The sequence below is a fragment of the Felis catus genome, chromosome C2 (assembly GCF_018350175.1).
Source record: "Felis catus isolate Fca126 chromosome C2, F.catus_Fca126_mat1.0, whole genome shotgun sequence".
Classification (NCBI taxonomy): domain Eukaryota; kingdom Metazoa; phylum Chordata; class Mammalia; order Carnivora; family Felidae; genus Felis; species Felis catus.
In genome coordinates this window covers 153,138,734-153,163,331 of record NC_058376.1, presented here as the reverse complement: position 1 = coordinate 153,163,331, position 24,598 = coordinate 153,138,734, and the positions used below count along the sequence as shown (strand labels likewise).

General features: G+C 38.2%; 1 protein-coding gene across 12 annotated transcripts in view; it reads left to right on the top strand.

The window, feature by feature from the left end:
• Positions 1–24,598, top strand: part of GOLGA4 (golgin A4) — a 126,366-nt gene that overhangs the window by 11,429 nt on the left and 90,339 nt on the right. For 6 of the 12 annotated variants that reach the window (XM_023260756.2, XM_045037895.1, XM_023260757.2 and 3 more), the window contains 3 exons: positions 1,252–1,341; positions 14,763–14,861; positions 19,191–19,256. In XM_023260756.2, the coding sequence (XP_023116524.2) occupies positions 1,252–1,341; positions 14,763–14,861; positions 19,191–19,256 (255 nt within the window). The remainder of the gene's footprint in view (positions 1–1,251; positions 1,342–14,762; positions 14,862–19,190; positions 19,257–24,598) is intronic. The other 6 variants (XM_023260759.2, XM_045037896.1, XM_023260760.2 and 3 more) reach the window with 2 other exon arrangements.

Below are 24,598 nucleotides of genomic sequence, written 5' to 3'. Positions count from 1 at the left end.
ATGGCCATTTGTCTCAATACCGTTTATGGAACATCTATCTTAATTTGAAATGTTACACTTATCGTAAACTAAATACGTGCATGTGTATGCGTGAACATTGTCCCTAATGACCTCTCTGTTCTAGCCTAGCCGTAACGGTATGTGCCTGTAGGATAGATCGGGGTTCCATTTGTTCATTCATTCACTCATTTATTTAACAGATATTTATTAAATGCCTTTTATTTATGGAAAGCTATGCATATGCAGACTACAAAAGGGTAAGACATCAAGACTGATTTCTGTGTTAGATGTTCTATGTTAGATGAGTTTAGATCTATTTATTATGGGTAAAGGAGGGTCTTAAGGTTTCGGCTTTATACTTTTAGGACTCTTTTGAGTTCACCTTGGAATAGACCTCAACCTTCTAGTTTAAGGTTGGACCCTTTCTCCTGAAGGCTTTTGTACTGAGAATTATAGGAGCCAGGCTGTCCTTTATAGAATTAAATGGACTGGCATCTCAGGATCTAGCTGTGGTGTGCAAGATAGACTTAAAACAAGGCCCTTGACTAGATAAGTGTTTACCTGTGGGGCGCCTGGGTGGCTCTTTTGGTTAAACGTCCAACTCTTGATTTCGGCTCAGGTCAAGATCCCAGGGTCGCGGGATCGAGCCCTGTGTTGGACTGTGTGCTGAGCAGGGAGCCTCTTTAGGATTCTCTCCCCATCACTGTGCCCCTCCCCTGCTTATGCACACTCCCTCTCTCTCAAAGAAAGAAACATTAAAAAAAAGAAATGTTTGCCTGTGCATTAGACAGTATTGAATATTAGAACTGGAAATCACTTTAAAGATTAAATGGGCAACTTTATTGCTTTTAATGAACTTTCAGTTTTGGAATAATTTTGGTTTACAGGATAATTGCCTGAATAGTACAGAGTGTTTCATATACTCCTCAACTGGTTTCAATTTCACCTAATGTTATCATCTTATGTTAACTTCACAATCTTATTTTATATGTGAGGACACATAGCCCTCCAAAAATTAATATAGCTAAGATCATAGCTCTGGTTGGTGGCAGAGTCCTACCGAGGACTGAGTAGGCAGCCTAGGCCTTCTAGTTAATTATGTTTTAGGTATCGTTTTCTGTTTTTCATGTGTTTGTTTTTTTCCTCTCTTTCCTGGGGTTCTTTGGGCGGGGACTGAGAGAAGGACTACACAGTGCATAGCCCACTAGTCAATGAAGTCTTTCTAATTCGTGCAATAATCTTTTAATCTAGGCTCCCTCCAATTCTTCAACACCAACAGGAACCAGGAGCAGGGCATCTTCATTTACAGAGCAACTTGATGAAGGTACACCCAACAGAGAGGTAAGTTTGGAATTTCTTTTAAAATAAACGTCTTACAAGAAGCTTATTAATCTAAAATGTAGGCTACTACATTACTTGGACAGGTCAATTATTTAATTGCTAGGTATTATTTTTATTAGTAGCGATTACTCTTTTTTGGTAAATAGTAATTATGCTTTTGTAAAGTATGTTTTCTTTGAGAATCTTAATTTGAGAGGATAATATACTCTGCCTTTAATATTTGAGATTTATAATAATTTGATAATAATTTGTTCAACGTAGCAACATACAGGGCAGAGTTCTATTTTTTCAAGCTATTGATTGGAAACTATGTAGTAACAACTGATTCTATGTGACTTGCAGCCAGCAACATAGTTCAGACTAGATTTTTTTCAACTTTTTGTCTTTCTGTGAACTGTGATATAGATACAGAAGAGAGTAAAGCAGAAATGCACAAGTCAATCAATTATTATGAAGTAAACCCCATGTAACCACCACTGAAGTCAAGAAAAGGCACATTGCCAGCGTCATAGCACTGTTTTCTCCCCCCGAAAAGATTGCCCTCATCCTGATCTTTTGGTGTTTGTTTCTGTCCTTTTCTTTATAGTACCACTTAAGTATGCTTTCTATTGTAAATATTATAAACATTTAGGTTGTTAACAGTTTTTGGTTATCATAAATTATGCTGCTGTGAACATCGTTGTACCTTTCTTCTGGTACACACATACCTGTGTACCAAATGACACAGCATGTCATTTGCTGTGTACCTAGGAGTAGAACACTGGGTCAAAAGGCATATATAGTTTTGACACTCTAGAAGATAATGCCTGTTGTTTTTCAAAATAGTTGTAGAACTTTACCTTTCCATCAGGAGCTTCTGAAAGTTAGTGTTGCTCTACGTCCTTGCTAGTCTTTAAAATCTCAGCCATTCTGGTGGGTGTATAGTGTTCTCTTATTGTAGTTTTAATTGATGACTATTAACATTGAGCATTTTTCATCTGTGTATTGGCCATTCGATATCTTTTTTTGTGAAGTGCTTGTTGATGTGCTCATTTTTCTGTTGGTTTGTCTTTTGTTGATTTGTAGTTCTTTTTTATATAGTGTGGATAGGAGTTTTTTATTGGCTGTATGCCTTGCAGGTATCTTCTGCCCTGTGGCTTCCCTTTTACCCTCTTAATGGTGTCCTTTGAGGAATTGAAATTCTTAGATTTAATGTGCTCTGGTGTATGCATATTTTCTGGCTAGTGTTTTTGTTTCTTATTAAAGAATTCTTTTCTTACCCTGAGGGTATTTTCCTGTTTTACTTTTAAAAAATACTTTTTTTTTTTTTTATTGAAGTCTGTTTGACATACAATGTTACATTAGTTTCAGGTGTTCAACATAGTGATTTGACAAGTCTGTAAGTTCTGCTGGGCTCACCCAAAGTGTGGCTGCCATCTGTCGCCGTACAATGGTATTACAATATCATTGATTATATTCTCTATGCTGTCCTTTTTATTCCTGTGACTTAATCATCCCATAACTAGAAGCTTGTACCTCTTGCTCTCCTTCACCCATTTTGCAAATATTCCCCTCCTGTTTTACTTTTCACATTTGGATCTACATTCCTTTGGGAAATGATTTTTTTTTTTCAATATGGTGTGAGGTAGGGATCAAGCCTGGGACTCCCCCCCCCCCCCATAATGCTATCCAGTTGTCCCATTCTTTCCACATTGCTGTACTGTGCTACCTTTTTTCAGAAACTGAGTGCCTATATTGAGTGGATTTGTTTCTGTGCTCCCTATTCTGTACCCCTGTTTGCTTTGCTTGTCTGTGATCCAATACCACACTGTCTTAATATTTTATACTAAATCTTTAATTAATGTTTTATTTTAAATCTTACCCTCCGTACAGCAGGTCTTTCCTGTCTTGGTCAATTTGGGTGCTTTAACAACATTTCATAGACTAGGGCTTAAACAACAAACACTTGTTTCTCATGTTTCCAGAGGCTGGGCGATCTGAGATCAAGGTGCTAGCGGATTGGCTGTCTGGTGAGGGCTCTCTTCCTGGTTTGCCGATAGCTGTGTTCTCATTATGTCTTAGCGTGGGCCTTCCTTACTACATGCACCTAGGTAGAGAGGGATGGGTGGGAGTAGTGGGGAAAGACAGCTCTCCTGTCTCTTTCTCTTTTTACAAGGGCACTAATCCCATCATGAAGGCCTGTCCTCTTGACCTTATCTAGCTAATTACCTCCCAAAGGCTCTGTCTCCAAATAACATCACATTTTGAGGGCTGGGGCTTCAACGTGTGAATTTTGGGGGACACACGACAGCACTCCCATCTTGTTCTAGAATGTCTTATTATTCTTATTCCTTTCCATATAAATTCCATATAAATTTTAGAGTCAGATTTTCAAGTCTCACAAAAACAAACTCACAACAAAATAAAACACCAACAGTGACAACAACAAAACAAACCTATAGAGATTTTGATTGGGATTGTATCGATTCTGTAGATTAGGTTGGAGAAAGTCTCAGTATTATAAGTCAAATGTTATAATCTTTTCAGTATTACAAGCAGTACTGTACTGAGCATGTACATAAACACTTATAATGCTCTTTTTCTGTAGGATAGACTCCTAGGAATGGGACTGCTGAGTTCTAGGGTAGATGCAAATTTAAACATTTTGATGAAAGTTACATTATAACAAATTTTTAAACTTTTTATAGATGTCGATTTGATGAAAGTTACATTAAAACAAATTTTTTTTTAGCTTTTATAGATGTTAGTTTGATGAAAGTCACATTAAAACAAAAAAATTTTTGACTTTTTATAGTAGATGTTGGTAGCAAAATAAACACTTTATAGTACAATTATTGCATTCAAAGTTAATGGCATATTATACGGTGTCCTTGGTGAATACATTTAAATGATCTTGCAAGTTGTATAAGCATATGAAGCACATGCATACTTTCTTTGGGATCTTGTTTTCTTGCAGTATTGCATCTCTTTCACTTTGTGATTTCGAGTTTAATGCTGTTGAACTTAGTTTATACATGTAACCAATTTGATTGAAATCTGCAGTACCGAGTAATACTCAGTCAGTGTTGATAGCATCATGACTATACTCAGTACATTGGTGGATATTCTAGTATATTGGTTTCTGTACAATACAGTTGAAACCCTGAAAATAACTTGTTTTTAGTAGTTGATTGCTACTACTGCTTTTTAAAAAGGCTTATTTTATCCAGGATGCTTAAAACATTTTAATTGAGGGGCACCCGTGTGGGTCAGTTGGTTAAGCCTCCGACTTTGGCTCAGGTCATGATCTCACAGCTCCTGAGTTCGAGCCCTGCCTAAGTTCCAGCCCTGAGTGGGGCTCTGTGCCAATAGCTCATAGCCTGGAGCCTGCTTTGGATTCTGTGTCTCCCTCTCTCTCTGCCCCTCCCCTGCTCACACTCTGTCTCTCCTTCTCAAAAATAAATAAACATTAAAAAGATTTTTTTGGGGGGGGACTCCTGGGTGGCTCAGTTGATTAAGCATCCGACTTTGGCTCAGGTCATGATCTCGTGGTTTGTGGGTTCAAACCCCACGTCAGGCTCTGTGCTGACAAGCTAGGAGCCTGGAGCCTGCTTCAGATTCTGTGTCTCCCCTTGTCTCTGCCCCTCCCCTGCTCGTGCTCTGTCTCTGTCTCTCTCAAAAATAAACATTAACAAAAATGAAAAAAAAATTTTAATTGAATATTTCTTTACAAAATAATATTTTTTCCCCAAAACAATCCTTTTTGAAAGGGATGATTTGAACATTCTTTTACAATAGGTTAAGTAAGGTAAAGGTTATCTTTTTATTTCTTCCCAAACTCCCAAATTTCAATCCTAAAGATCCTGTGCTTCAGAGGTTTAACTTCAGAAGTCGTTTCTGATTGAAAGAGTAGCATTACCCTTCATCTCTTTGCTTTTAAAGCATTTTCTGACAATTCTAAAAGGTGTTTTTGACCACAAAGTACAATGTAGACTAAACCCCAGTTCAGTTTATTTTATAGGAAGTACTTTCTCATTTCATAATTAAGTTATTGATTGAAAGGGTGTATCTTCTTTGCCCTCCCACTCCCTGGGGTTTGGGTTTTGTTAAACCTCTGAGATGGCAGATACTCCGCATGGGTTAGGACCCTGACTTATTGTTTGCAATGTTATAAGGTTTCTTTTAGCAAAATGTGGAAGTTTAACTCGATGTAAATATCAGTTCACCTCTCCAGTAGATACAGTAAAGTCTTTGTGATCCAGAATGCTTGGGAAGTAGATGGTTTCATTAAGTTAATTTCTTGGTCAATTAAAGGTTTTACCTTTTTTCAGCTATTGCAGAAAATCCTAATATGTCTACTTTCTTGTGTCAGTAAATACTATATGGAAATCTAAATAAGTCGGTCTTTGGTTGCAAGCTTCCTTATAAGGATATAAAAAATCATCTCTATGATTGTAGGCGTTGAAGGCAAAGGACAGCAGACTGAATTTGCACTGACTCTGAAGTCTGTAGATTTCTGACTCTCTCTCACCCTGTGTAAATGGCAGATCTGTTCAGTTGACCATATGCTTTCCCCTTGTGATCCTGGGCATAGTCTTGCTTTAACATCAGCGTAGAGCTTCCTTCCGTTTTTGTTGCTGGAGATGAATCTTTTTTGCCTCTCTAGGGCAGGGTGCTTTAGAACAGCTGAGAGCGTAAGAGCATGTGAAAGGCTAACTAGGCCAGATAAAGCGACCATAGCCTCCTGCCCTCTGTTCCACTCTGATGATTTTTTTTTTAATTGAGATTAAATTCCTGTAACATAACATTTACATTTTAAAGTGGCATATGGTACCTTAGTGATACCGTGTATTCATCGTATCTCTCTAGTTCCGTGACATTTTCATTAATCCAAAAAGAAACCCCATGCTCATCACGCCCTTCCTCCCTGCGCTCCCTCTCCGCCAGTCCCTGGTGACCACTAATCTGCTTGCTGTCTCTGTGGATGTGCTGATTCAGCATATGTTGTATAAACGGAACCATACAATTTGTGACCCTTTGTGTCTGGGCTGTTTTCAGTTAGCATGTTTTCAAGGTTCATCTATGTTGTAACAGGTTTCATGACTTCATTCCTTTTTTATGGCTGCATCTAATGATTTTTCTAAGAGCATGATAATCTATTCATTATAGATTATGGAGTAAGACCTGGTATAGACTAGTGAGAAGAGGATGGTTTTTGGAGTCTTCTGGATCAGCCTGGATTTATATCCTAGCTTTGCCGCGTGCTGGCTGAAGGACCTTTGGAAGTTAACTTTCCAGTGACTCAGGTTTTCTCTTTGTAAAATGGAAGTAATAATACTTGCCTCGTGGAGCTGTGGGCATTACCAGTAACACGGCATGTAAATCTCCTCTCATGACGCTTTGCACATAGTAGGTGCTCGTGAAGTTGTTACTGGGGGCAGCCACGGAAGATGGGAAGGCCTGCCGTGCTTGTTCTGCCTAGGTCCCTACATGGAGGGAGGGAAACAGACAGACCATTGTGTGGGCTTTGGTCCTGGGTGTTATCTGTCTTTTTGCTTGTTGAGCTTTTGAAGGAAGGATTGACACCTTCACTTACCCTGCTTATTAACTTGCTGTCTTTCAGGCACACTTCCCCATAGAGACAGCCTGGAATAGTGGAGGGATCACAGGATTTCATCCCTTACCTGCCAGGTGGCTTGGGCAAAACTGCCTTTAACTCCTGAGAGCCTTAAAATTGTGGTGAAATGCATATCCCCTTCTTAGGGTCCTTGTGATGAGCAAACGAATTCAGAAGTATGAAAATACTCATAATTTGTGAATCACATACCGAAGAGTATTATTATATGGAAACAAAAAGGCTTTTGCTGTGCCTGTCAGTTCTTGGATGGCATAGCACATAGCAAATTTTTTGTTAATCGCGACATTGCAAGTGAAAAATAATGAAGCATTAGGCTTTTTTGGATTGGAATGCTTTCCCAAACTTCAAGAAAAATGTCACTTTCTCTTGTCTTTTTTTTGGTCACTTTTTGCTTTTCTTACTTATTTTTCTTCCTTTTTTTCCCCCTAAGATTTCATTTTCAAGCAATCCCTACACCCACCATAGGGCTTGAACTTACAACCTCGAGATCAAGAGTTGCATGCCCCACCAACTGAGTCAGCCAGCGCCCCTCTTTTTTATTCTTCTTAATTTGAGATATCTTTCAGAAATAAAATACTACCTCTCTAGTTTTCTTGTCATTCTGAGTCAGTTTGCACTGTTCCGTGAAATCATCTGTAACAGATTCTTGACATTCTCAGCTTTTGGGAATTCAATTAAAAAATTTTTTTTAATGTTTATTTATTTTTAAGACCAGGGGACGGAGGAGGGGTGGACAGAGAGGGAGACATAGAATTAGAAGCAGGCTGCAGGCTCTGAGCTGTCAGCACAGAGTCAAACTCACAGACCGCGAGATCATGACTTGAGCCGAAGGTTGGTCCCTTAACCGACTGAGTCAGTCAGGTGCCCCTCAGCTTTTGATAATTCTTAACCACATTTTTAGAAATTTATTCTGTTTCAGGGCTATAGGCATTGTTCTTTAGGAATTACTGAGAAGTATCTTGAAAGTCATGGGTCAGAAATGTTCTTCTTCTTTTTTTAAATGTTTATTTATTTTGAGAGTTGGGACTGAGGGGCAGAGAGAGAGGGAGACAGAGAATTGCATGCAGGCTCCCGACTGTCAGCACAGAGCCCAATATGGGGCTCGAACACACGAATTGTGAGATCGTGACCCGAGCCGAAACCAAGAGTTGGATGCGCCCCAAGAAATGTTTCTTAAGTTTGGAATTAATTTTGCCCCTAATAGATTGACTTTCAAAGATTTTACTGTTAGACATTAGATTAGAAGCTACCTGCCCCTACCCTCTGTCAGTTAATGAAAGTAAAAAATATCCCTGTCAAATTGCCTTGGTATCTACTCAGTTCTCATATTTTTTTCTTTTGATCTAATGATAGGAAATGAGTTATATGAATAGGCTTCCTGCTATGAAGCCAATCTTTCATTCCGTAAATCAACTCTACTAATGTCAGAGTGCATTATTAATATCCTGCTGCATTCACTTTGGTGGTTGCTTTATTTACATTTCTCCCAATTGTATTTGTAAGGGAGTGGTTTGTACTTTTCTGTTTGTGTTATCTTTATCAATTTTAATTAGTTGGGAAGCTTCCTATCTTTTCTTTTCTCTCCTTCCTTTTTCCCCCTCTCCATTTATTTAGATCTTCTTTGTTTTTTTTTTCAAAAAAATTTACACTTTTCAGAATATAAGGTTTATACTATTTTTGTTAAATTTATTCACAAGTATTTTATTCTTTGGATGCTACTATAAATTTAATTGTTTTCCTAATTTCATTTTTTTGTGTTCTCATTACTACTTTATAGAGATAAAATTGATTTTTGTCAGTTGATCTTGTATCTTGCAACCTTGCTGAACTTGTTTATTAGATTCTAATAGTTATTTAGTGGATTGTACAACATCATGTCATCTGCAAAAGGAAGTCGTTTTATATCTTCTTTTAATCTGGCTGCCTTTTATAACATTTTCTTCCTAATTGCTATGGCTAGGAGCTTCATTGCAGTTTGAACAGATGTGAAAGTAGACAGATCATTCCTGATCTTAGGGGGAAAGCATTTAGTCTTTTGTCATTAAGTATGATGTTATCTGTTGGTGTGAGGAGATTGCCTTTATAATGCTGAGAAAGTTCCTTTACTTTCATAATTTGTTGAGTGTTCTTATGAAGCTGTGTTGAATGTTGTCAGATGCTTTCTTAGTGTTTATTGAGATGGGCATATGGTTTTGTCCTTTATTCTCTTGACATGGTGAGGTCTGGTAATTGGTTTTTGGATGTTAAACTAACCTTGCATTCCTGGATATATCCCATTTGTTCATGGTGTATATCTTTTATTGCTGGGTTTGATTTGCTAGTATATTGTTGAGGGTTTTTATGTTTCTATTCCTAAAAGATGTTGGCTTGTGGTTTTCTTTTTTGTGATGTCTGGATTTGGTATCAGGATAATATTAGCCTCATCAAATGAGTTGGCAAATATTCCCTCTGTTTGTATATTTTGGGAAGAATTTGTGGAGATTAGTATTAATTCTTCAAATGTTTGGTATAATTCACCAGTGAAGCCATCTGATCCTGGGCTTTTCTTTGTGGGAAGTGTTTGATTACAAATTGCATCTTTTTACTGTTTGTAGCTCCATTGAGGTTTTCTCTTTCTTCCTGAGTCAGTTTCGGTAATTTGTATCCTTCTAGAAATTCGTCTTTATCATCCAAGTTGTCTCATTTGTTGGCATACAGTTGTTCATAGCATTATCTTATAATCCTTTTTATTTCTATAAATGCTGTAGTAATTCCCCTTTCATTCCTTATATTAGTAATATGAGTCTTCTATTTTTCTTTGTCAGTCAAGCTAAATATTTGTTTGTATCTTTTTGAAGAACCAACTTTCAGTTCCACTTTCTTGTTGAGCGTGCTGAGCATTTTCAGAATTAGAGTGGTGAGCTGATCTTTGATGACTTATTTTTCTTAAGTCTCAGGTGCGCTGGGACTTAGCATCTTATATCTTTAGTAGAATATATTATCACAAGTACTTCTTAAAATACACATTGTTGGAAATAAAAACAGAATGAGTTTAATGTACCCTAATAGTGAGTATTGCAACTGACATCTGTATATAATAGTGTCTAGGAAGATAGAAACAGGACTTCTGTCTTCAAAACAGAGAGACTTACACACACTCCCTAAGATATTAAACTTTTTAGAGACCTCCCTCTAACAGGAGATACATTAATTCATAGGAGATAAGCTTATTTGTTACATACAGCAGGTGCTACTGGATGCCTTAGGGCAGGCATTAGGACTTAATTTTCTCTTCGAACTCTGGTTCAGAAGGACTGGGAGGGTTGGATCTAACTGCCAAAGTTAGATTTGGTGCCAGGAGCTAAAGCGGAGCTCCCAGCATTGGCAGAAAGAGATTGAGGAAAGCTTTTGCAAACTGCTGCCTAGAGCGCTCTGTGGCCCATTACGAGAAGCGGCCATCTCTAGGGAGACCTCATGACCAAGAACTGAAGCAAACCTCACGTTGGCTTATTGCGACTGAGTCCGTGATGACCCCTGTGTTGCCATAAGGCAGGAAACTCAAACCGGGGCCCAGGGAATCAGATTGATTGGATAAGGAAAGATGAGTACAGAAGGAAGGAGAAAGACAATACCTTCCTCAAAATGAACCTGTAAATGAAAATTCTGAAACAAATGCTACAAAGGCAGGCAAACAAAACAGGAATTGGAATATGAATTTATCCTAGATGAAATTAAAAAAGACTTTAAAAGAAGTATCTTTAATAAGATACCTGAAGTAATAATTTTCTGAAAAAGAAGATAAAATTGCAGGGAAAAAACAAAAGTAGATTAGGTAGGTCTGAAAAAGAACCAATTAGGAATCCTTGAAGTGAAAAAAAAATTGATATAAAAACATAAGTCAGAATAAAACACAAGTCCCAGTTCATGGGGAAATTAGGGTATTCCGAAAGAATACTGAGTAATTCTATCAAAAACGCACAGAGATAAAGAAATATGTATATGAGCGTAAAAGATACGAAAGATAGATAAACGCCTTCAACAGATATCTAATTGGAGTTTTCTGTATCTTCGTGAATGTTTAGACACAACTTCAATCAGTGTTAGTGCAGCTGATGGCTTCACCTAAGGACTGCACAAGAAGTGAGTTAAGTTCTTAACAGATTTGGATTAGAATTTGAACAGACTTTGAGAGACACGGAATTGAGACAGAATTTGATTGAGAATATTTGAGAACTGATGTGTAGAAGATTTTCATAGGCACAAGAAGGAAATGACAAGGACAGCAAGTGGGGGGAAAAGCCCTTTGGGTTTTGAGGTCGTGTCAATGGGAACGTTTGTTTTCTTTAAGACTTATTTTATTTTTAGAGTGTATAGGAGCAGGAGAGAAGGGGGGAGGGAGAGAGAGGGAGAGCGAGAGGAAGAATCTCAGGCAGGCTCCATGCTCAGCGTAGAGCCTGATGTGGGGCTTGATCCTACAGCCCTGGGATCATGACCTGAGCTGAAATTCAGGGTCGGATGCGCGCCACACCTGGCTTCTACTTGGGCAACAGGCAGGGGTATAGATTGTTGCTTGACAGGACCTTCCTTTGAGACGTTTGCTCAACAAGATCTTCCATACTGAGCATCAGCTTTTGTGTTTTTCTCTTAGAATTTCAAATACACTCTTAACTGTAAAAATGTATTAATTATTTTTTAAATTAATCAATTAAATGTTTCATTTACATCCAAGTTAGCATATGGTGCAACAGTGATTTCAGGAGTAGATTCCTTAGTGCCCCTTCCCCATGTAGCCCATTCCCCTCCCAGCACCCCTCCAGCAACCCTCTGTTTGTTCTCCGTATTTAAGAGTCTCTTCTGTTTTGTCCCCCTCCCTGTTTTTATATGAGTTTTGCTTCCCTTCCCTTATGTTCATCTGTTTTGTCTCTTAAATTTCTCATATGAGTGAAGTCATGTGATATTTGTCTTTCTCTCACTGACTAATTTCCCTTAGCATAATACCCTCTCGTTCCATCCACGTAGTTGCAAATGGCAAGATTTCATTCTTTTTGATTGCTGAGTAATACTCCATTGTATGTATATACCATTCATCCATCGATGGCCATTTGGGCTCTTTCCATACTTTGGCTATTATTGAAAGTGCTGCTGTAAACATGGGGGTGCATGTGCCCCTTCAAAACAGCACACCTGTATCCTTTCGATAGATACCTAGTAGTGCAATTGCTGGGTCATAGGGTAATTCTATTTTTAATTTTTTGAGGAACCTCCATACTGTTTTCCAGAGTGGCTGCACCAGTTTGCAATCCCACCAGCAGTGCAAAAGAGTTCCTCTTTCTCTGCATCCTCGCCAACATGTCTCATTGCCTGAGTTGTTAATTTTAACCATTCTGACTGGTATGAGGTGGTATCTCATTGTGTTTTAATTTGTATTTCCCTGCTGATGAGTGATATTGAGCATTTTTTCATGTGTCTGTTTGCCATCTGCATGTCTTCTTTGGAGAAGTGTCTATTCTTGTCTTTTGCTCATTTCTTCACTGGATTATTTGTTTTTTGGGTGTTGAGTTTGATAAGTTCTTTATAGATTTTGAATACTAACCTTTTATCTGATATGTCATTTGCAAGTATCTTCTATTCTGTCAGTTGCCTTTTAGTTTTGCTGATTGTTTCCTTCATTGTGCAGAAGCTTTTTATCTTGATGAGGCCCCAGTAGTTCAGTTTTACTTTTGTTTCTCTTTCCTCCAGAGATGTGTTGAATAACTTGCTGTGGCCAGGGTCAAAGAGGTTTTTGCTTGCTTTCTCCTCTAGGATTTTGATGGCTTCCTGTCTTACGTTTAGGTCTTTTATCCATTTTGAGTTTATTTTTATGTATGGTGTAAGAAAGTGGTCCAGGTTCATTCTTCTGCATGTCGCTGTCCAGTTTTCCCAGCACCACTTGCTGAAGAGACTGTCTTTATTCCATTGGCTATTCCTTCCTGCTTTGTCAAAGATTAGTTGGCCATACGTTTGTGGGTCCATTTCCGGGTTCTCTATTCTGTTCCATTGATCTGAGTGTCTGTTTTTGTGCCAGTACCATACTGTCTTGATGATTACAGCTTTGTAATGCGTCTGGAAGTCCACGACCGTGATGTCTCCAGCTTTGGTTTTCTTTTTCAGGATTACTTTGGCTATTCGGGGTCTTTTCTGGTTCCATACATATTTTAGGATTGTTTGTCCTAGTTCTGTGAAGAATGCTGTTGTTATTTTGATAGGGCTTGCTTAACTGTGAAAAAATAATTAAAAAAAATTTTTTTTAACATTTATTCAATTTTGAAAGAGGAAGAGAGACAGAGCATGAGCAGGGGTGGGGCAGAGAGAGAGGGAGACGTAGGGTTCCAAGCAGGCTCCAGACTCTGAGCTGTCAGCACAGAGCCCGATGTGGGGCTCGAACTCACAGACCGAGAGATCATGACCTGAGCTGAAGTCGGACGCTTAACCGACTGAGCCACCAGGCGCCCCTGAAATTGTAAGTTATTTTGTTGTGTGGGCCAGAGTGACTTCGTTTCAAACATTAATCTTGGGAGCCTAAGAAGAGTGAATTTGTATAGCGTTTAACTTAAAATCACATCCATTCCAAGGGTGACCTTTCTGAGATCCCAGGAGAATTCAGATTTTCAGCAAGAGTAGAAACTTGAATAACATGAGTACCCAGAGTCAAACAGGCATCTAGTATATTTTAGTACACCACTAATACTCAATTCTTAGGACCAGATGAAGAGAGTTAGTGGAGGCTCTACTCAGTGTCTATAACGCTGTAGTACTGAGATGAAAAGTCTAAGTTCTTAAGCCTGTGCAGACATTTATTTTCTGTTAATTCCTTTATTATATATAATATATAATAATAATATATATTAACTGCTGAGTTGATGTTGCAAAAGATTTGGGTTTTTAAAAATTTATTTAGTTTTTGAGATAAACATAGATTCACAGGAGGTTACAAAATTCTTTTTAGGGAGGCCCTGTTGTACCCTTTACCCATTTTCTCCCAAAGATAACATCTTGTATAATAACTATGGTACACCGGCAAAATGAAGGAATTGCCATTGGTAAACTGTGACCTCCACAGAGATTATTCAGAGTTCACCAGTTTTACATTTAAAAGTTCATTTTAATTATACTTTCTTCTAATCTAATTCATGATTATTAATATTTTGGTGTATAGTGTACAGCTCGTGACAGAAACTGAAGGACAGAAGAGAATACATATTAAAAGAATTCGTATGATGATCGCTTCTCAGCCTTTTGGCTAAGCTCAAGTAGATCTTAGTAGATCTTAGTATACTAAAAGAATTAGTATAATAGGATTTGTCCTGAAGACTCATTATATAAATGTCAGTTTCAAAAGTTTCTTCTGTGCATACTTTCGTTTCTAAGCACAAAATAAACGATTATTTAACATTTTCTGTGTTTTGTCCTGCCCCCAGTCTCAGTGCTCTCTTGTTGAATGTGTGACCACGGTCAACATTTGTTCTATGAAGGCTTTGTGTTCTTTACCGTGCGTGGTTCTTATCGGCGTGGACTCTTACACCGAGTTGGCGGACACGCTGTGCGCTGTGGTGGCTGTCGCCCATGTCATTTGTGCGCCAGGAAGCAAGTTGAGATTCCAGGGAGCTCAAGGCCCCTCCATTGCTGAGCTTTCTGGCAACTTGCTATTTCTGCGGGTGGGGACATGGTAGCCGTGGTGGTGGTGCACGTGCGGCGTGGCGAGGACACTTTGCGACATGCCCTCACGATTCGTTTTTCATGATGTGTTTTGTTTTTGTGCCTCTGCTTGTTACACTGAATGAGACAGCTGCTAGCCGGGATGATAGCAGAGCCTGCTTTTCTCTCTGAGTATACTATCTTTGCTTTGGATTCCTCCAAGCAGCCTAAAACACAGACTGACAGTGTGGTGAGTCCTTCCACCGCTTTCTGCGTTCCCCCTGTGGGGAAGCAAAGGAATTTGGTAATTCTAGAAGCACATCTGCTGCTTGTCGCTCACTGTCCCTCCAAGCATCTTCCGTGCCCTGTTGCTAACCCTGCTCTAAAAAATCAGAGTAAACTGCTGAATTCTGACGGCTGGTGTGTTTTCTGGCAGCTTTTTAACCGCAGCAAAATAACACTGTTTTCATTAATGTGGCGAACTTGGTCTAAACTCTAAGTTTTCTCTCTGGGGAATGTTTGCTCATTAACTAAAAATGGTATGTATTGCTAGAAATCCCTGTTCTACTTTTGGCAGGAGGCCAAGAATATTTTGAGCTATGACTCACTGAGAGAAACAATGCATTGTTCATAAATCCGTAATTGAACAACATTGAGTAGGTGGGTGGATTCTACTGTAACAAATAATTGCATCTTATTTGGGGAGAGTACCAGTTTTCTATAAAACATCTGAAAGGAAGTAATTAATCTCATTATGTTTCAATTGACTGAATTCATATAATTTTGAATCCTGCATATAACTTCACTTTGAGAAAGTGGACTGTTTTCATATGTATCTTAAGTTCTTAAGTTAGGAAACTAAGACTTAGAGAACTTTCCCAGTAAGGAAAGCTTTTTGTGTTGCATTGGACACTAATTGGGATTGAGGTTTGCCTTTTTTTTTTTTAGTGTTTATTTTTGAGAGAGAGAGAGCCAGCAAACAGGGGAGGGGTAGAAAGAGACAGAGACAGAGACAGAGACTCCCAAGCAGACTCCGCACTGTCAGCACAGAGCCCGACGCGGGGCTCCAACTCACGAACCATGAGATCATGACCTGAGCTGAAATCAAAGTCAGATGCTTTACCGACTGAGCCACCCAGGTGCCCTAAGGGATTGAGGTTTTTTTTTAAACGAGGAGAATTGGTTTAATTTATTAAGTAGCTGGTGATGAAACTAGAACATTTCTGCACTTAATCCATGCAGCCAGGAAGGACTTGGTGTGCATATGGTCAGTAGCAATGCTAAATCACATTCCGAACTTGGTTTTAGAAAAGAAAGCAGCTGAGAGTTCTAGTGATGCCCTAGCTTGGATCTCAGGGCAAAGGGTCTCTCCTTGGTTCTGGCTACAAGTAGTACCTCACTATTTTCAAAACTGGTTTGAGAGGCAGACAGGAATCTAAGTTAACCTACCAATTTATTTTATTAAAAAAAAAATTTTTTTTTTAAGTAGACTCCACGCGAGGCCCAAACTCATGATGCTGAGATCAAGACCTGAGCTGAGATCTAACAGTCAGACACTTAACAGACACCCCACTAATTTACTCTAAAAACATAAAATGATATTATTTTGTATTTTATGTAATAGTAACAGAGACTTAAAAAAAAAAGAAGATCCCCTCCTAGGCCTACTTCCATATACATAAAAGTAATTTAAGTACCTATTCTATTGTAAAAAATGCTGATGCCTTTGAAATATATGTATTTTATATGTTTATAAAATAAAGTTGTAATTACTTAAAAATACCTTAAGTAGACTAAAAGTCTTCATTTATCTTATTTAAACTTTGTCAGATAAAAACTTCTCTCCATGCAACAAAGGGAAATCACGGCATAACCTATAACAAAATACAAATGGAACACAAATTTAGTGAGGGTCTACTTATGAGTTCACCAGCTGTTGATTTTTCCTTCATTCAGATTTTTGAAAATGACCCCAAATTCTAAAAATTACTGTATCCTTAGTGCTCAGCAGTCAAAAAAATAGTTCTTGAAAGAGAGAACAAAACATAATTGAAGACAAATCTGGCAGGGAACCTGTGTGTGCTTTTAAATTAAATGCACTTTAGATTAGAAGAATTTTTCTGTTATCTAAGAATTGCCTCCGGGAGGAAGTCCTGGTGACAGCTGAATATTGACATGCGTTGAGCGAGTTCTTTTGGCTTCTCTCTGGGAGAAGGACTTCAGAAGCCTTTTTATACTGAAGGAAGTAACTGCATAAGGATTTGACAAGTACATACTAAGCCTCTACCACCAGTCAGGCAAAAGCATATACTAAGCCTCTACCACTAGTCCTGGGCACCAAGATGGACACGCAGGGCTCCTGCCCTCCGAGCGTTTATAGTTTAGTCTAGAGACAAACACTTAGAATACAAAGGAATCGAGCCTTCCTAGAAGAAAATAGCCGGGATGGGAAATGTGTTAGCGCTCAGGCAAGCCACATGAAACTTCATGAAAGAAGCTGCGTTTGAAAGTTGGAAAGTAAATGAGAGTTTGCTGGGCAAAAGTGAAGGTGTTACAGGTAGTGACAGATCTTTAATTTTGCTTCTACAGAGTCCTAATTTAAATGTACAGGGTAACATGGCAATGCTTTCCTTAGCTGTGTCTATTTAACTATGTGATGTAATACACGTATTGAAATATATTTGCAGAGAGGGAGAGTTTTTAAACGTTAGGTAATGTTTGTCCCATAGTGTGATAGGTCAGTTATAGAATAGCTTTTTGTATGGACCACAATCATGTGTCAAGTGATTTACTTAAAATAGAATATAGACTCTCTTGCCACTCTTCATCCTGACTTAAATGTTTTATGGAACCATTTCATTTCCTTTCTCTGCAATTTAACGATCTTAATTTTCAATATAGGGATTGAGAGACTTCTTGAACTCTATAAAGTATGTTTTTTATTTTATAGCGTGTAATGTAGCATATTTTTAGGGCCAGAAAGCATTAATGGTCACGCTACACAAATATAGCCATATATACAGCTTGTAATTCTTAGAAATGGTAGAGAACAGGAAGATAAGAGTTACGTTCCCCCAACTTTTCTCCCTAATATAACCCTAAGGGAGATGTCTTGGACTGATAAAATTTGATAACTCTTTTTATATTAGAGGGAGAAGGTGTATCAGTTGTTCTTGGGGAAAATCCAAACGTATTACAAAAGTGGCAATAGTAGTAACGGTGGCAAAAGAATCCCACCCCGCATGCCCAGTACCCAGTAGCATCAGTTAATGGCTCATGGCTGTCTTATTTTATTATCATACCCCCACACTTGTCTAACCACCCTCCCACACATGCACACCTCCCTTCCCCTGTCCCCATCCCTGTTGGGTTATTTGAAGCAAATTTCAGAAGCCTTATTCCATCTAAAGGTTTTGGTGTATATTTCTGAAAGATAATGACTAAAAATATATAACACAGTACATTTATCACACCTAAAAATGAGTAGTTTCTTAGTATCAAATACCTAATGGGAGTACAGTTCAGAAAATTGAGAACACCTGCAAAGCTGAGTGCCATCTCCACTGATATTCAAGAATACTCAGGGGTCCCTGGGTGGCTCTGTTGGTTGGGCGTCTGACTCTTGATCTCGGCTCAGGTCATGATCTCATGGCTCGAGGGATCGAGCCCTGCATCGGGGGGATTCTCTCTCTTCCTCTCTCTCTGCACCCACCCTCAAAAATAAATAAACATTAAAAAAAAGAATATTCATTATTTGACCTTTCCTTGGTCAGCTGTAGAAATGTACAGAAAATGTCTTATTTAAAAACCTACCAAGTTACTGAAACATAGTGGCTAGGATTTGCTCTAACGCTTTGTTTAAAACTTAGAAGTTATTTTATCATGAGCTGCTTTTAAGGCTCTAATTTTGGTCAGTGTATTACAAATGCAGTATAGAATTTTGAATCTCAGAGAATCTCCTTCATTATCATGGAACCTATGCCAGGCTGATGTAATCAGGAGAATGTCGCTTAATTTGGAGCATTTGTCATAGCAACAGAACAAAACAAAAAGCTTTCATATGTGGAAGAAGATATTTTTAATGACAGGTTTTTCTGAAAATTGCTATAACAATTTCATTTAGACTGCTGGCTTCAGATGAATGAGGCATTTCCATCTCTTGTAGCAAAGATGTTTTTCAGGCCTTAGCCCAAATAACTTTGAGTATTATTTTATCGTAGGGAACACTTGACATTGCTTTTTCTGGATAGTTGTCTATTTGAATGAGTTTTGCTAATTGAATCCCTGATGTTAATTTTGTCATGGGGGAAAAAGCTAGGGACCTTATAATGGGGAGAGGTATGTGATTAGCTTAAAATGAAATTTTCAACATACTAATCTTTGCTATTTAGTTACATATATTATAGCAAAATAAATTTTCTAAATACTCACCGTACTAGTTTTGCCTTGCATGAAAACATTCTAATAAATGAACTGATTGTGTTTGATAAATGTATCTAATGGGTCTTGGTGCTTGGCGTTTGTTCTTAACAGTTCTTAACAGTTCCTTTTCTTTATGATACTTCTTTGTTTTTCTTAGAATGCATCTATCCAAGCCACGAAATCTCCTGACAGTGTTAATGGAAGTGAACCAACCACTCCTCAGGTCTGTTACTACTGTTATTTTTAAAAAATAGCAAGTCATTTCAGAGTGTTGGTCAATCTATATTATTAGCATTTGACTTCCTATTGAAAGGGTGATGTCCAAACATTTGATATAATATGTATATGTATGGTAAATCCAGGTGTGTTGATGCTTTCTTGGAAACAGTTTTAAATAAAAATCATGCATGTATATACACCAGTCATGTAATACGACGTTACTCATTTAAAAAATTAATGGCAGTAAAGAGAAAACTTTTTGAAAAAAAGGAATATGACTTTATGCTTGTAAAATATTATGGATAGTTTATATTGAAAGACATATTGAATTACATAATTTGGAAGGGGGGGGATATGGACGAAATGGGATTTCTTTTAAAGTTTGCTCTGATGCAGAGTGTTTTACTACTAGAGCACTTGTGTTATCTTTGATTTAAAAAAGTTACTTGGGGGGGGTGCAGCACAAGTGACATTCTTTTGATTCTTTCTGAAAACGAAAGAAAAAAAATTCATTAAAAACGTCATTATGACAGCAATGTCTGACATGAACATTCGTTTACTTTGGCTCTAGTGATGATGTTAGCATTAACCTGGCTATTCTTAGCAGTCTCTAATGTAGGGCAGAAACATTTCTAATCTGTGAACCTGGAGCATATATGTAGACAATTTAGGAGCTAGATGATTTATGAACTAAATTGTGTAGACTAAACATTCTAAAGTATTGTCTAGCGCAGATACAGATTATAGCTTCGCAAACTCCATGAACAGATTCTATGAGCTGAGAACTTTGTTCCTTTTGGGGGGAGCTGGTCAGGTTCTGGGCATAGTCCACGTCCCTGGGCTTCTGGCTCTGGCTTTGCTCAGCCTCCCTAGTTAAACTATTCCAATCCTCTACAAATACATCATTATCTAGAAATGCCATGAAGTAGGGGTAAAATATTTGGAGGCACTGGTCTAAATGGTTCTGGACAGATCCAGTGGTCTTTAGTGAATATTATTTAAAACTATTATTTAGATGGGGCGCCTGGGTGGCGCAGTCGGTTAAGCGTCCGACTTCAGCCAGGTCACGATCTCGAGGTCCGGGAGTTCGAGCCCCGCGTCAGGCTCTGGGCTGATGGCTCAGAGCCTGGAGCCTGTTTCCGATTCTGTGTCTCCCTCTCTCTGTGCCCCTCCCCCGTTCATGCTCTGTCTCTCTCTGTCCCAAAAATAAATAAACGTTGAAAAAAAACATTAAAAAAAATAAAAAATAAATAAAACTATTATTTAGAATGCGTATTTTCCTCTCTTACAGAATAGTTCAAAAAGGCTAAATACTGTTATAAATGCAAAAACTAGAATGAATGAGAACCAGCTTTCTAACACATTCAGGAGAAATTCAAGTTTTAATGAAGGTGAAGAATGAACATGGGTGATACTCAGGAAGTAAGCCCACCAAAGGCTTGGAACTTTCTTAAAAAAATACAAATATTTTTCTCAAAAATAATAAAGTAGTAGTTATTGAGTGTTTAGTATGTGTCAGACATCGTTAAACATTTTATATATATGATCTCATTGAATTCTTAATCACAAGCAGATGCCCTTACTGAGAAGTCTTTATTTTTAAACACGTTTCTGATTAGTTGGTTGTTGGCTGTTGTTAGCAAATTGGGAATGATGCATATCCTCCAAGGGGGTGGAATGCTTCCTGTGATTGGGCATCTTGACAGCAGCAGGAGGTGAGAGAGTTGACGCCAAGGGAGAAGAGACGGCACAAAGCAAGCCCGAGAGTTCATACAGCTGCCAGTGACCCCCCCCCCCCCCGCCTTGTTACTGCGTTGAACATCCTACGTATTTCAGTTGGTTTTGGCACCCAGTATAATGATTTAATAAGCATTTGCTCCCTTTTTCTTTTCCACACAGTATATTGTGAAAAACCTCAAACATAGAAATAGAACTTGCAAGTGAGCATCTGTATACCTACCACCTAGATTCTGTCATTGGTACTTTACTGTGTTTGCTTTGTCACCAGTCTGTCTGTGTATACATTCTTCTGTCTGCCCCTCAATCCATTTTTACTTTTAAAAATTACTTATTTATTTTTTAATTTTTTAAACGTTTATTTATTTTTTGAGAGAGAGAGAGAGAGAGAGAGAGAGAGAGAGAGAAGCGCAGGCAGGGGAGGGGCAGAGGGAGAGGGAGACACAGAATCTGAAGCAGGCTCCAGGTTCTGAGCTGTCAGCACAGAGCCCGACGTGGGGCTCGAACTCACAGAGTGTGAGATCATGACCTGAGCTGATGTCAGACGCCCAACCGAATGAGCCACCCAGGCACCCCTCCAATTTTACTTTCTTAATGGCATTTCAGAGTAAGTTGTGGGTCATGATATCCTTCCCTTTAATGTTTTAGCATGTGTATCATTAACCAGAGTTCATTATTTGTATTTTTTTTAAGTATTAATACTTTAATTACTTTGAGGAGAGAGGAATGGAAATACCACATGTAAGAATTAATTCTTAAAAATACAAGTTAAATCAAATTTTAAGGGACCTTACTATGAAACTGACTAGTTTCAGAGGTTTAATTAGTGGTATAATTACATATATAGCTACTAAGGACACACAGCCTAGAGGTTCTGTAGTAATGAATCATGATGAAAATTTACTAATTTTTTAGTTAATTTGTCTGGTTAAAAGGTAGTTATCTCCCTAGATTTTTTTTTTTTAGATTGAAGTATAATTGACATATGATACCTCCTTAGTTTCAGGTATACATCATAGTGATTTGATATTTTTGTACATTAGGAAATGATCCCCACGATTAGTCTAGTTACCAGAATCTGTTGCCATGCAGGATTATTACAGTATTAATGACTGGGTTCCCTATGCTGTACATTACATCCCTCTGACTTCTTTCTTTTACAACTGGAAGTTTGTACTTATTAATTCTCTTCACCTATTTTTCCTTCTTCCCCAAACCCCTCCCTCTTCATGTAACCAATAGTTTGTTTCCTGTATCTATGAAACTGTATTGTTTTGTTTGTTTTATTTTTTTAAATTTTATATATCAGTGAAATCATATGGCATTTGACTTTCTTTGACTTATCTCACTTAGAATAGTACCCTCTAGGTCCATCCATGTCACAAATGGCAAGATTTCACTCTTTTCACATGGCTAAGTAATATTCTTTTTTAAAAAAGTGTATCTATTTTGAGAGAGAGAGAGTGAGCACACATGCTTGTGCATGCCAGTGGTGAGGGACAGAGAGAGAGAGGAAGAGAGAGAATCCCAAGCGGGCTCTGCGCTGATGGTGCAGAGCCCAACGTGGGGCTCTATCTCACGAATCTTGAGATTGTGACCTGAGCAGAAATCAAGAGTCTGACGCTTTGCTGACTGAGCCACCCAGGTGCCCCAAGTAATATTTTTATATATATGTTCCTATAATATTCTTATAATCTCTATCTCTATCTCTGTGTCTGTGTCTGTTCTGTCTATATATCACATTTTCTTTATCCATTCAGCTGTTGAAGGACACTTGGGTTGCTTCCATATCTTGGCTTGTGTAGATAATGCAGTGAACGTGAGGATGCATACTTCTCCCGGAGTTTGTGTTTCCATTCTTTTTTGCACATCAGTCCCCAGAAGGCGAATTGCTGGATCGTATGGTAGTTCTATTTTTAATTTTTTGATGAACCTCCATACTGTTTTCCATCGTGGCTACACCAGTTTACATTCCCACCAGCAGTGTACAAGGGTTCCCTTTCCCTACATCCTCACCAACACTTGCTGTTCTTTGTCTTTTTGATAATAGCCGATCTGACCACTGTGAGGTGCTATCTCATTGTGGTTTTGGTTTGCAATTCCTTGATGGTTAGTGATGTTCTTTTCCCAGGCCCGTTGGCCATCTGCTTGTCTCCTTTAGAAAAATGTCTATTCAAGTCCTATGCCCGTTAAAAAATTTTTTTTTATATTGTGTAAGTTCTTTATATATTTTGGATGTTAGTGCCTTATCAAATGTATGATTTGCAGATACTTTTCCCATTCAGTAGGTTGCCTTTTCATTTTGTTGATGGTTTCCTTCACTGTGCAAAAAGCCTTTTAGTTCGATGTAATCCCATTTGTTTATTTTAGCTTTTATTATCCTTGCCTAATGAGACTGGTCCAAAAAACATACTGCTAAGACTGATATCAAAGAGCTTACTGCCTTTTTCTTCTAGGAGTTGTGTTTTCTTTTTTGAGGTAAATTTTACATAAAGTGAAATGTACAGACCTCAAGTGTGCATCGACCCGAGTTTTAACAAATGTGTATGCTGAAGCCATATGTTAATCCCATACAGAGATTACAGAACATTATCAAGACCCCAGAAAGTTCCTTTATGGTTCTTCTTCCTCCTAAAGGCAATCTCTTAAAATTTTTTCCCACCATACCGCGGGGGACTAGTTTTGCTTGTTTTAGGACTTTATATAGTAGCCTCATGTATGTAGTACGTACTCTTTTGTAGAATGCTTCTTTCACTCACTGCAGTGTTTTCGGAATTTCATCCATGTTGTTGTGGTTATCAGTAGTTTGTCCCTTTTTATTGCTGTGTAGAATCCCTTTGAACAGTTTATTACCTGTTAATGGACACCTGGGCCGTTTCCAGTTTTCAACTATTATGAATAGAACTACTACGAGCATTATTGTAGAAATCTTGTTGTGGATGTATGTTTTTCTTTCTTTTTCTTTTTGACTGTTATTGATTGTGTACTAATATGTTTTGATAATTTCTGGAATAACATATACTGTATATATAAAATGATGTATTTGTTATATATCCTTTTGACCAAGCATGGAATGTTTAAATATCTCTTACTGGATCATCATTATCATATTGCCAGATTAAGGCCTAACTGAACAAATGTGTACTAAGTACCTACTTTATGGAAAGCATTGTGGCAAGGAGACAGAGATAGAGAATATGGATTCTTTTCTAAATGAGCATATTTAGGGGCGCCTGGGTGGCTCAGTCGGTTAAGCGTCTGACTTCGGCTCAGGTCACGATCTCACGGTTCGTGGGTTTGAGCCCCATGTCAGGCTCTGTGCTGACAGCTCAGAGCCTGGAGCCTGCTTCTGATTCTGTGTCTCCGTCTCTCTCCGCCCCTCCCCTGCTCATGCTGTCTCTCTCTGTCTCTCAAAAATAAATAAATGTAGAAAAAAGATTTTTTAAAAAATGAGCATATTTAGAGGTAAGGGTATGTGTGTAGCAGATATAATGGCAGGAAAACTTACTTAGTGCTTACTGCATATAGCACACCATTTGAAATGTTTTCATTTATTTAATTCTCATAACAATCCTACTGGGCAGGACTGTTGTTATTTCCATTTCACAC